At 57.0% G+C, this 12,997-nt stretch overlaps 1 protein-coding gene across 1 annotated transcript in view; it reads left to right on the top strand.

The window, feature by feature from the left end:
* The window catches only part of TMPRSS9 (transmembrane serine protease 9), a 56,414-nt gene extending 43,985 nt beyond the window's left edge, over positions 1–12,429 (top strand). The window contains exons 9-19 of the mRNA XM_043912082.1: positions 426–700; positions 2,279–2,415; positions 3,180–3,498; positions 4,456–4,627; positions 5,078–5,349; positions 5,897–6,033; positions 8,209–8,602; positions 10,531–10,702; positions 11,303–11,568; positions 11,681–11,817; positions 12,268–12,429. Coding sequence (XP_043768017.1) covers positions 426–700; positions 2,279–2,415; positions 3,180–3,498; positions 4,456–4,627; positions 5,078–5,349; positions 5,897–6,033; positions 8,209–8,602; positions 10,531–10,702; positions 11,303–11,568; positions 11,681–11,817; positions 12,268–12,429 — 2,443 coding nt within the window. The remainder of the gene's footprint in view (positions 1–425; positions 701–2,278; positions 2,416–3,179; positions 3,499–4,455; positions 4,628–5,077; positions 5,350–5,896; positions 6,034–8,208; positions 8,603–10,530; positions 10,703–11,302; positions 11,569–11,680; positions 11,818–12,267) is intronic.
* Positions 12,430–12,997: the final 568 nt, after the last annotated feature.

Genomic DNA, 12,997 nt, shown 5'->3' with positions numbered 1-12,997 from the left:
ACAGTTTGAAATTAAGTAGAAAACATCATAATGCATCACCTCTGAGGCACCCTAGCACAGCTGCACAACTGAAGCACAGTCTCAAATACACATATACCATCACACCTGAGAAAATTTAAGTGGCTACACAGTATCATCTGGTGCCCAGTCCGTGTTCAGTGCCTCACCCTCCTCACCCTAATCCCGGCCCTGTGGATCCTGTCTTTGTTTAAAATGCTGATAATTCATGCACTGTGTTTTAATTTTTGTGCATTCGTTCTGATTTTTGCCAATGTTGCATGGAAAACACTCCCATCAGTTTACATGGCTGAGTCTGGGGGCACCTGCCTCCTGGTAAGTGCCCCGCGCCCCCTCCCCACCCTTCCCACCCCCGCCCCGGCTCCAGCCTTGGTGGGCCTCTGAGCCGGGGTCTGTCTGCCCCGCAGATTCCAGGACTCCCCGGAGTGGGTGGCTTACGTGGGCACCACCTACCTCAGCGGCTCAGAGGCCAGCACGGTGCGGGCCCGCGTGGCCCGGATCATCACACACCCATCCTACAACTCAGACACAGCTGACTTCGACGTGGCGGTGTTGGAGCTGGGCGGACCCCTGCCCTTCAGCCGGCACGTGCAGCCCGTGTGCCTGCCAGCTGCCTCGCACGTCTTCCCACCGAGGAAGAAGTGCCTCATCTCAGGCTGGGGCTACCTCAAGGAGGACTTCCGTAAGCACCCGCTCCTGCAGCTAGGCTGCCAGCACAGCACGACCAAGCAAACCTCACACGGTCCGGTCTGGTTAGCCACGGGTTCTGTATTTGCAAATTCGCCCACTTGCGAAAATGCATTTGTCCCCCCAGGTGGACACTCGTAGGGGACTGTGGTCATCCACAATGTGCGGAATCTGTTCCCAGTGAGGTGGGGGAGCTTGGTGACGCCCTGCCTTCTTGGCTGTGCTCAGACTGGAAACTGGTGTCCTTTTTCTGGTCTATTCACCACCACGTTTTGTTTTTTTTTTTGTGCTTTCTGTGGCAAGTTTGACAAAATCTAAATAGGCCCCAAGCATAGAGCTGACGTGCTGACTAGGGTCCTAAGCGCAGGAGGGCTGGAATATGTCTCATAGGGAAGAAATCCCTGTATTCGATGAGCTTTGTTCAGGTGAGGGTTATAGCGCTATGGACTGTGAGCTCCCTATTAGTGAATCAACAACACAGGATAAGTGAGGTGTCTCTAAACAGAAACACAGGAACTGTTGTGAGGTTACGTGTGGATTGGCTGTGACCAGAGTCTCAGGGGAGCCTGGCCCTGGGAGGGTAGGGCAGGTTCACTATCAGTGTAGGGGTAACTATGTCAGATCAACTGTGATTGATGGTGAGAGGTGCTAGGAAGGAAACAAGAAAAAGAAGTTGGGGTCGGGGACATCTTTAGGAAAGGGCCTGAGATGGTGGCGCCTAATATAAGACCAGGCATCCCTATTCCAGGGGTTGGGCAGCAGGCCATTCAGAGAGAGACCCCTGCCCACAGAGAGCCCCCAGTCCAGGCTGGCACTGCCTGATAGAACTTCTGTCGGTGGCAGACACCTGCCATGTCTGTGCCATCCACTAAGGGAGTCAGCAGCCCCGTGACCCGGGCTGGTGTGACTGAGATACTGAATTCTATGTTTCATTTCATCGTGATGAGCTTCAGTCTGCATTTAAATAGCCTTACATGGCCAGTGGCTATTGTGTTGGACAGCACAATTTCAGGGGCAGTAGATAGTAAACAAGAAAAGTGACAGATGGTGACGTACCAAGTGGAGAAAAATCAGGCAGGGATGCAGGGGCAGGGGGCTGCAATTTAAAATAGGAGATGAAAGGAAGAAGGCAGACAGATTTCACAGGGACAAACCTTGTAGCCAGCTGGAATGGCATGTGCAAAGGGCCTGGGGTAGCCAGGATAGGTGGTCCAGGCTTGGGCATTCAGGTTCAGCTGGGGGTAGGGAAATGCCCTGGAGGGTTTGAGGGAAGGCTACCTAATCTGATTTAATCTTTAGTCAAGATGGGGCTAATGCCAGGCTAAGAAAAGTTTCCAGCAGGGAAGTGGGGGCTCAGGGTGGGTAGGTTTGGGGAGGGGAGGGAGGAGCCTAGTCTTGAGATGTCTTGAGATGTCCCAGGTTGGGAGGGTAGTCAGTGGGCACTGGTGGGCCTGGCTCCTTTCTGAGCTGGGGCTGCAGCAGGTCCACTGCATGGGGTGGGAGAAACTGAAGTTCAGGCTCCTGGCTCGGGGGTACGGGGTGCTCCCCCCTCATCTCTCCCTGTCCCGAGCAGTGGTCAAGCCAGAAATGCTGCAGAAGGCCACTGTGGAGCTGTTGGACCAGGCCCTGTGCACTAGCCTCTACGGCCACTCACTCACCGACAGGATGGTGTGTGCTGGCTACCTGGATGGGAAGGTGGATTCCTGCCAGGTGAGCCCAGCACCTGGGAAAGGGGCCGGGGGTCCCAGGGGACGCCACACCAGTCCCTGAGGTCCTGGGAACAGCCCCCCCCCCATCCTCCCACCCGAGGCACCCCTCTCCCAGAAGTGGCGGGGTCTTCTGTCTCTGGTCCACCACCAAGACCCTCTGCTGGGTTGGTCACATGGCTATGGGTTTCCTTTTTAGTTTGTTTCTTTGCTGTCCTTTCTAAGGCCTGGTGGGTGGGGAGAGGCTGCTAATGTGCTCTGGCTGCCACGTGAGAGCCGGAAACGGGAGAAAACATTGGGAAATAGCAGGAGAGAGCTTGTGTTTAAGGACATTAAGAGTGCACGGTGAGCTGGGTGTGAGGAGGAGGCAAAGGAAAGCAAGACAGGATGAATGAGGGCAGACCGGGCACTTCAGGAGGATGCCGTGGCTGCCCAGATGACTGGAGGTTCCTAAGCCACTGGTGACATTATCCAGGATCTATGGGGCTAAGGAGAGGAGGGGATGTTGTTTATCTGGGATGGGTTTTTAACTGCCAGTGGTAGAACTAAAAGAGGTCTTAGAGATCCGGAGTCCGAGTGTCCTGTTGTATTTTTAGAGGAGGAGACTGAGGTTCTGAGATGTGAGTTATCAGCCACGTGTGCCCCGTGGGCTCGTGGGGAAACGCACCCTGCAACCAGGGCTCCCCCTATGACCTGTCACTCTGGATCTGGGGCCAGATGTGGCCGGGGAGCCCCAATCCCTCCTGAGGGTGTGCCTCTGTCTCCCAGGGTGACTCGGGGGGCCCCCTGGTCTGCGAGGAGCCCTCTGGTAGGTTCTTCCTGGCCGGCATCGTGAGCTGGGGAATCGGCTGTGCGGAAGCCCAGCGTCCAGGGGTCTATGCCCGAGTGACCAGTCTGCGGGACTGGATCCTGGAGACCATCGCCGCTGCAAGCAAGCCTCCAGCCCCCACAGTGGCTCTCGTCTCCACCACTCTCAGCACTGCCTGGCCCACCAGCCCCAAGAGCCTGGTGACTGACACCCTCACCAAACCCACACTGGCCACCAGCACTGTGCCTCTCAACTTGGCCACCACTTCTAAGCCACAAGGTACTTTCTGGGGAGACAGCAGCAGTGTGTGTCTGCTCTGCACAGGGTCGGATGGATTTGGTACTGGCTTTCTGAAGCACTCTGGGGAAGAGATGGGTGATTGATTAGTGATGTCTGTCAAGTGCATGGACAAAAGCATGTGGTCCGCCTTCACATTTACTGCCTGATTCCCTGGTAGCTCAGTGGTAAAGAATCCGCCTGCAATACAGGAGACCTGGGTTCAATCCCTGGGTAAGGAAGTTCCCCTGGAGAAGGAAATGGCAACCCACTCCAGTATTCTTGCCTGGAGAATCCCATGGACAGAGGAGCCTGGTGGGCTACAGTCCATGGGGTTGCAGAGTCAGATGCGACTGAGCATCACCAAAACTCAGGCCATCCAGAAGGGTATATGCAGAATATCCTGAAGGTTCAGCAGGGAGCCAGTGACCAATGTGGGGGGGGGGCAGAGTCAGAGAGAAGCTGAGTTGAGGCTATCACAGACATGGCACCCATAGGCAGCATATGCACTGTCCGCCTGTCTTGACCATGTGGTTTCTGAGGACCCACGTCCAGGATCCCACTGCCCCATCTGATGCTGACCCCTCTTTATAGTCCCACAGACCTGCAAGTCTGGGAACCAATCCAAACTCTGCCTCATTTAAATGCTGCCTGCACCTGCCCTGCCCCCAGCCCCTTAATAACCATCTCTGTCCATTGAGCCCCCTGGGTTGTGCTGTAGGGGCTGCAGGTCTGTGTCTGCTGCACCGAGGCTGGTGGGGCCAGGGCCCTTACGACCTTGCCTTCTCCTTTCTCACCCACGTACCCCGCTGGATGAGCACTTAGGGCTCCTTAAGTCTTGGTTTCCTCATCTGTGTGATGCGCCGCTTGCCAGACAGAGCCCCGGGGCCCCTCTGGAACCAGGGTGGTCCCGACACCAGCAGGCTGAGGTGCCTGGACCCTCCTGTCTTGTCCCTGCAGAGTGTGGGGCCAGGCCGGCGTTGGAGAAGCCCACCCGGATTGTGGGGGGGCTTGGGGCTGCCTTGGGGGAGGTGCCCTGGCAGGTCAGCCTGAAGGAGGGCTCGCGGCACTTCTGCGGAGCCACCGTGGTGGGGGACCGCTGGCTGCTGTCTGCTGCCCACTGCTTCAACCAGTAAGGCCCCCTTGACTCCCCTGATATCACCCAGCAGGTCCCCCACCATCACATCCCCACACACTTAGAGACCACTCAGGACCAAGGGCTGGTGGCGGGGGGAGGCCTTCCCTCCCCACCAGGCTCACATCCAGATGCAGATGGGGTGAGGTGGTTGGGGGGCAGCGTGAAAAAGTAGGGGGCTCTGGGGAGCAGCTTCTGGGAGGAGCTGGTCTGTAGGGGACACAGGGGCCAAGTAGTTGGGGGGACATGCCCCTCCCCTTCGCTCAAAGGCAGCAGCATTGACCTCTGATGGTCACAAAGCCATGGGGGCCTCTCACGCCTTCTTGTCCCAGAAGGAAATGAGGCCCGGGGTCAAGGGGCTCCCTGCCTTACCCTCCCCAGCTCTGCCTGGTGCCCTGGGGGCTGCAGAGGTGGGGGCGGGGAGTCTGAGCAGCCCCTCCCTGGCAGCACGAAGCTGGAGCTGGTGCGGGCCCAGCTGGGCACCGCGTCCCTGTCGGGCATTGGCGGGAGCCCCGTGAAGGTGGGGCTCAGGCGGGTGGTGCTGCACCCCCAGTACAACCCCAGCATCCTGGACTTCGACGTGGCCGTGCTGGAGCTGGCCAAGCCTTTGGTCTTCAACAAGTACGTGCAGCCCGTCTGCCTGCCACTGGCCATCCAGAAGTTCCCTGTGGGCCGCAAGTGTGTGATCTCCGGGTGGGGCAACACGCAGGAGGGCAACGGTGAGCTCCCCATGCCCCCTGGCCTGGGGCTCTGATCCCCCTGCTTGCAGACCACTCACCTTTCCACTACCTCAGGGTTTCAAACTCCGGCCTAAGGCAGCTGCTTTTTATTAAGTTTTATTGGCACACAGCCATACCCACTCACTCATAGGTGGCCCCCTGGGGCAGCAAAAGCAGTTGAGTGGTCTCCATGGAGACTGGCCCATAAAGTGGAATGTATCTACTGTGTGGCTCTTTATGGAAAAAAGTTGGGGGACCCTTGTTATACCATGCATAGGCCCCCACCAAGAGTTAATGCCTCCTTTGAAATCTGAGTAGCCCCCCCTGCAGGGCACCCAAAGTGCTAAGGAACCCGCTTGTGGGCCGTGGTGAGGTTTGTGGGCTCTGGGGTCTACCTCTGTCTCGCTATGTGACTTTACACACGTCCCTGCGAGGACACGAGCCTCCGTGCCTCCCTCTGGGTGGGGGCGGCTGTGGTCAGAGTGAAGCCCTCACCTAACAGTGACCCTCTGTAAGTGGCCCTGGTGGGTGCCCCTTGTCTTGGCAGCCACCAAGCCTGACCTCCTGCAGCGGGCGTCCGTGGGCATCATCGACCACAAGGCGTGTAGCGCCCTCTACAACTTCTCGCTCACGGACAGGATGATCTGCGCCGGCTTCCTGGAGGGCAAGGTGGACTCCTGCCAGGTGAGTTCTGGAGGGACCCGGCCGAGAGGGACCGCGACAAGTCCTGATTTTAAGGGCTGCCTAGCACATGTTAACTGAGAAAACATGGGTATGTAAATGACCACCCTGTCACACCTGACATGTGGGTGACCCGTTTTTTTTTTATTTTTTTTCCATTTATTTTTAGGGTGACCCGTTTTTAAGGGGAAACCAATTGGATCCAGAACATAAAAAGCTAGCTAGACCACCATGCAATCAGGGCCAGAGACACTTACAGGGAAAAGAAGTCCAGGGAACGCCCTGGCCTAAGGCTCAATCCCTGGTTAGGGAACTGAGATTCCAGAAACCACACGGTGTGGCAAAATAAATATAAAAAAATATAAAGAGAAAAAAATTCACAGACCAGTGTTACTTAGAAGCATAGACACAAAAAAGCCTAATGAAAAGCAAATCCAATCCACTAGGGTATTATAAGGAAAAACATCACAACCAAGATGAGCTGATCTCCAAACGCTCGACTTCATTAATGTCATTCAATGCATTTGTACTTTGAAGAGGAGACATAGGATCACCTTCAAAATCAGAAGAAAAGCATCTGAAATATAACAGAAACCTACAGCAAACATGTAAAATCTTCATTTTATTGGCGTGTAGTTGATTTACAATGTGTTAGTTTCTGATATACAGCAAAGTGACTCAGTTATATATGCATACATTCTTTTCATATTCTTTTCCATTATAATTTCAAGATACTGAATATAGTTCCCCACACTATATAGTAAACCCTTAATCTATTTTATATATAGTCAGTTCAGTTGCTCAAGTTTGGCATCTATTAATGCCAAACTCCTAGTTTATCCCTCCCTGACCCTTTCCCCTGTGGCAACCACAAGTGCATTCTCTGTGAGTCTGTTTTTGTAAGTTTACTTGTGTCGTATTTTAGATTCCACATATAAGTGATACATGATATTCGTCTTTCTGACTTACCTCACTTGGTATGATCATCTCTGCCTCCAAGCATGTTGCTGCAAATGACATTTCATTCTTTTTTGTGGCCGAGTAGTAGTCGACTGTATACACGTACCACATCTTTATCCAGTCCTGTCAGTGGACATTCAGGTTGCTTACGCGTCTTGGCTATTGTCAACAGTGCTGCTGTGAACTTCAGTGTGCATGTATCCTTTTCCAGTTAGACTTTTCATCTTTCCTGTATGTATGGTCCAGGAATGGGACTGCTACATCATATGGTGACCCTCATTTTTTAAGGACCCTCCCTACTGTTCAGTGGCTGCACTCATCTACAGCCTCAGCAACAGCGTAAGAGGGTTTCCTTCTCTCCACATCCTTTCCAGCATGTTGTTATCTGTAGATTTTTTAAAAATATGATGGCCATCCTGACTGGTGTGAGGTGATATCTCAATTGTTTTATTTTTTCCATTGTAGTTTTGATTTACATTTTTCTAGTAATTAGTGATGTTGGAACATCTTTTCATGTTCTTATTGGCCATTTGTCTCTTTGGGCAAATGTCTATTTAGGTGTTCTGCCCATTTTTTGATGGGGTTATCTTATAGCGCTGAGTTTGTGTATTTTGGAGATTAAGCCCTTGTCAGTTGTATCACTTGCAAATATTCTCTCCCATTCTATAGGTTTTTCATTTTATGCTTTGCTGTGCAAAAGCTTGTTAAGTGTGATTAGATCCCATTTGTTTAGTTTTGCTTTTATTTTTCTTGCCTTGGGAGACTGACCTGAGAAAACATTGGTAAGATTTACGTTTTGCCTATGTTATCACGCTTCTAGGAGTTTTATGGTGTCATGCCTTACACTTAAGTCTTTAAGCCATTTTCAGTTTATTTTCGTGTAGGGAGTGAGGTTGTGTTCTAACTTCATTGATTTACATGTGGTTGTCCAGCTTTCCCAGCACCACTTGCCTCTTTTTCCCACTTTATATTATTCCTTAGGAGGGCTGTTTTTTCTTCAGGGTTTTCTGATGTTTTGTTGCCAAGGCAAAAGAGCGAGCCATCTCAGCTGAGAGGGGTGACCTGCTCCGGGTCACACAAGGTCCCGCAGCCCTGTGTGGGTGTGAGGCTGGCTCCACTGAGGAGCCGCTTCCACTTGTGGGCATGTGGGAGGGTGTGGCAGCACCTCCACAATGAGGATGCTGGGTGCTCAGCCAGCCCTTTGTCTTTCCTATCCAGGGTGACTCCGGGGGACCCCTGGCCTGTGAGGAGACACCCGGTGTGTTTTACCTGGCTGGGATCGTGAGCTGGGGCATCGGCTGTGCGCAGGTCAAGAAGCCAGGAGTGTACACCCGCATCACCCAGCTCAAAGGCTGGATCCTGGCCACCATGTCCTCCCACTCACTCCCCATGGCCCCGCTGCCCGCCATGACGCCCACCAGCAGTCACACCACCAGGACGACGACAGGCCTCACGGTCCCGGGAGTCACGGCCAGCACACCCACTCCCCGGGCCACCAGCAGGGTGACCAGTCAACCTGCCAACAGGACCACCGCCGCTGTGACCTCCACCCCAAGGGGGCAGACACCACTGCCCCCCACTCCGAAGACCACGGTGGGCGCACAGCTCCCAGGTACCCGGGGAGATGGAGTGGCGCGTGTGGGTGGCGGGTTATTGTGTCTGTCGTGGGGCTGCGTCACCGTGGCCTAGTTGGGGGCCTGAGATATTTGTCATCTCCTGGTGCTGGAAGCTGGAGTCGGAGATGGCAGTGTGGGCAGGTGGCTGCCTTCTCCCCCGTCCTCAGGCGGTCTCCCCCTGTGGGTGTCTGTGTCCTAATCCCCTATTATAAGGACCCCAGTTGTACCAGTTAGGGCCCACCCTATTATTAATAACCTCATTTTACTGTAATCATCTCTGAACACAGTCCCATCCTGGGGGTCAGGACTTCCACTTAGGAATTTCGGAGGGGAGAGAAGTCACCCCATCGTGGACCCCGACCATGCAGACGCACATGTTAATGGCCAGTCCCACAGGTCCCGTTAGGGTCTAAGTGGGGACAGCTCGGCAGTTAAGTGGCTGAAGATGTCATGACAGAGAACGTGGCCTTCAGCTTGTGTCTGGGCCATTGAGTTCATTCTTATTAATCAGAAACATACAAAACTGCTGTGTTTGTGGGTCAAAAATAAAAGCACCATCAACCATAGGCAGTTTTCTATGGCAGTGTCCCAGGCTTTGGGGGAGAATGGGGCCTGTCCCCACCCCCGCCAACCCCCACATTCACAGAGCCCAGGCAGCCTGAATCCCCATAGACCTACACCCACAAAGTCAGGTTTATGGACTCACTACAAGGCAGACCACACCCCAAAGAACCATGGGGAGACTCATCAGAGAGGCCAGCGCTGTGGGGTGTGGGGAAAGAGCGGGTGCTGGGCATGCCAGAGTGAGCCCAGAGCCAAGCAGACCACGTGTGTGTGTTGAGTGTGGGGTATCTGCACCCCGTGCCTTCTGGCCCCCACTCAGGGACCACAAGGTTAAGACACAGGTGGGACGTCGAGCCCAGAGCCCCTGAGAATCAAGTCAGAGTCTCTGTGATGACTCTGGATCCAAGGGGACCTCTGCTGGCTGCAATTCCCGCCAGCTGCTCAGAGGAGGGTGTTGATACTGCAGAGCTGCAGTGTGCCCTCGGAAAAACACTGCATCCTGTTAACTCTGTGGCTGGTCTGGTCTCCAGCCTGGTGACGCTTATGAAATTTTCCAATAGCTACAGTTCTTACCGTGGGGCCGAGAGGTGGAGGGAGCCCTGGAATGGCACATTTTGTTCCATGTGGGGGTAGTGTTTCCAGGAGAGGGGTGCAGCTTCGGCCGAATTCTCCAGGCCCCTGGTCCTGGGCAAGCTCCAGATGGGGTCAGATGGGCCAAGGTGGTGGTGCTGGTGGGGAAGGAGGCAGGTGGCCCCCATCTGTCGCCACCTCCAGGTGAGGGCACAGCCCTCCTGCTCCCTGCAGTGTCTGTATCTGCGGGGGGGAACAGCTGGGTGGTGGGGACAGGATCAGATATGTAACCTGAGCGTCCTCCTCTCTTGTTCTGAGGGTGCGCCTTGTGCCGGGGGTGGGGGGGTCCACAGGATGGGGGACACCCTGGGAAGGACACTGGGTCACTGGACTCGGGTAAAGAGCCCATTGCTGGCATCCAGAAAGACAGGCAGAGCCTCCTGGGAAGCCGCTGGGTGTGCAAGGGCTTGGGAGCAGCAGGAACTGGACTCCTGGGGACTGAAGGCTGCCTGGGAGGAGTCGAGATGGGAGGGGATCCTGGCACCGAGCCCCGGCACCAAGGCTAAGGGTACAGGAAACAAATGCATTTCAAACATCTGAGGCCAGAAGAGGCGCTGGCAGGACCAAGCGCCAGGCCCCGTGTCCCGTGGGTGGGGCGTTTTCCTGAGGTGGGTCTCCCATCCCACGCCTCCTCCCTAGCACAGCCACGCAGGGCTCCATGGTGGAGCGGGACAGTTGGCACGGAGGAGGCGCGGGCCCTCCGACCAGCGAGCACCTGCCTCTCCCGCAGACTGCGGTCTGGCGCCGGCTGCGGCGCTGACCCGGATCGTGGGTGGCAGCGCTGCGGGCCGCGGGGAGTGGCCGTGGCAAGTGAGCCTGTGGCTGCGGCGGCGGGAGCACCGCTGCGGGGCTGTGCTGGTGGCCGAGAGGTGGCTGCTGTCAGCGGCGCACTGCTTCGACGTGTGAGTCCCAAAGGTCCCAGCCCACATCGGTGGTTCACCAATAGCAGCCCCCGAAAATTCGAAGCATGGCGCCTCCGCCCAGAACGCCCTTTCTCAACACCCGCAGCCCCAGGCCCCTCCTTCGCGCAAACCTCCCCTGCCCACCCACCACCGCCCCCACCAAATGCGCGGGTGGGGGTGGGGGCGGGGGCCTCCGGCCAGGTCTCTGGTGTCAGTGAGACACTTTCATCCCCAGCCGAAATGGCTTGGACCGGCACCACCCTAAAGGCCCTCCAAGGTGAGAGGAGGGTCCCCTTCCTGGCAGGGTGCCCAGGAGGAGGGCCCGACCAGGGTTCCTGCCCTCCATGGTAACACCCATCTCGGGATGCGCCTCACAGTGCCGAGGTCGGAGCGGTTGGGAGGTAGGACGGGGGTCCTCTAGCCACCAGAACCCCAACATTAGGTGGGAACGGACACAGCTTGTAGTGGCACCTCAGTGCCTGCTGGCCCCTTTCATCCTCCCCCCTATTCCAAGAAAAAGAGACATTCAACCGAGAGAGGTCAGGGGCCGGCCACGGGTGCAGGGGACCCGGGCGGACGCCTATCCTTCACATCCCACAGCTACGGGGACCCCAAGCAGTGGGCAGCCTTCCTGGGCACGCCGTTCCTGAGCGGTGCTGACGGGCAGCTGGAGCGGGTGGCGCGCATCCACAAGCACCCCTTCTACAACCTCTACACACTCGACTACGACGTGGCACTGCTTGAGCTGGCGGGGCCAGTACGCCGCAGCCGCCTGGTGCGGCCCATCTGCCTGCCCGAGCCGGCCCCGCGGCTCCCCGACGGCGCACGCTGCGTCATTACAGGCTGGGGCTCCGTGCGCGAGGGAGGTAGGCGCAGCCGCCCCTCCTGGGGCATCGGAAAGGACCCCACCCGGAGCCCCACTGTGGTAGCGGGTGGGCGCATGGCCTTACCGAGTCCCGCCTTACCGCTCGCCTGCAGGCTCGATGGCCAGGCAGCTGCAGAAGGCGGCCGTGCGGCTGCTCAGCGAGCAGACCTGCCGCCGCTTCTACCCGGTGCAGATCAGCAGCCGCATGCTGTGTGCCGGCTTCCCGCAGGGAGGCGTGGACAGCTGCTCGGTGAGCACTCTGCAACTGAACCGGCCCCCTGGGCCACACCCTCAAACCCAAAGCCCCTCATCCGGGCCCCACCTCCAGTGCACTTCCTCAAACAGGCCACCTTTGGCTCTGTGGAGTTTCCACTGAACCCCGCCTTGGTGGACACCTCTAGAGAGCCAGGTTCCACCCCACTGCATCCTCCCCCAGCCAGGTAGAGGGTTAGGAGCGGCGGGGTAGAGGCCGTGTCTTCTCCAGGCCCACCAGGCAGCTGTCCACCAACGTCTGCCAGCCGGATGAAAGCTCACCTGAGCACTGAACCCATTTCTCAGATGGCAGTGAGGCTCTCCCAGGGGCGAGGACTATGACTTACCTGGGGTCACAGAGGTCAGGCCAGCCCACCCTTGGCTGCTGGGGGGGGGGGGGGGGGAAGTACTGCGCACTCTGAGTACCCTTCCTCTCTCCCCTCCTCAGGGTGACGCTGGGGGACCCCTGGCCTGCAGGGAGCCCTCCGGCCGCTGGGTGCTAACTGGGGTCACCAGCTGGGGTTACGGCTGTGGGCGGCCCCAGTTCCCGGGCGTGTACACCCGGGTGGCTGCTGTCAGAGGCTGGATCGGGCAGAACATCCAGGAGTGACCACCACGTGGCTGCCCAGACCTGGACCAGAGACGTGGAGGTGGTGGGTGGGGGGCTGTGGGTAATGGGGGTGCAGCTGAATTGCATATTTTGTTCCAATAAACACAGCCCCTCGTCTGTAGCCTGCTGGCTCGGCACCTCCCTGTCACAGCAATGACCAACTGCCCGCCCCTCACACGGGGCCTAGAGGGGGAGGGATGGGGGCACTTCAGGGAGAGGCCCACCCCCAGCCTCCGGGCAGCCTGTCTGCAGGCTCCCCTTTACGTGAACAACACTCCCTGTCACCTGGGAGCCCAGGGTCGCTTGGGAAAGAGGGGGAGGGGTGCTGACGCCAGTCCCCACAGGGGCCCCAGCAGGGAAGACACACAGGGTCCCCCCACCCCACACCGACCCTCCCTCATCGATCTGTCTCCAGGAGGTCAGAGTACAGAAGGAGCCTGGCCACAACCACAGGTCCAAACCCCGATTCTATGCTCAGGCGTCCGGCTGCCTGACCTGGGCGTGGCCAGAGCTGTTCTGGGTCTTTGCTCTCAACCCTCCAGCCCCGACCCTGAGAAAGGTCCCTGCT

Source organism: Cervus elaphus, chromosome 9, assembly GCF_910594005.1.
Source record: "Cervus elaphus chromosome 9, mCerEla1.1, whole genome shotgun sequence".
NCBI lineage: Eukaryota > Metazoa > Chordata > Mammalia > Artiodactyla > Cervidae > Cervus > Cervus elaphus.
The sequence above is the reverse complement of the archived record's forward strand: the minus strand, read 5'-3'. Positions and strand labels throughout refer to the sequence as shown.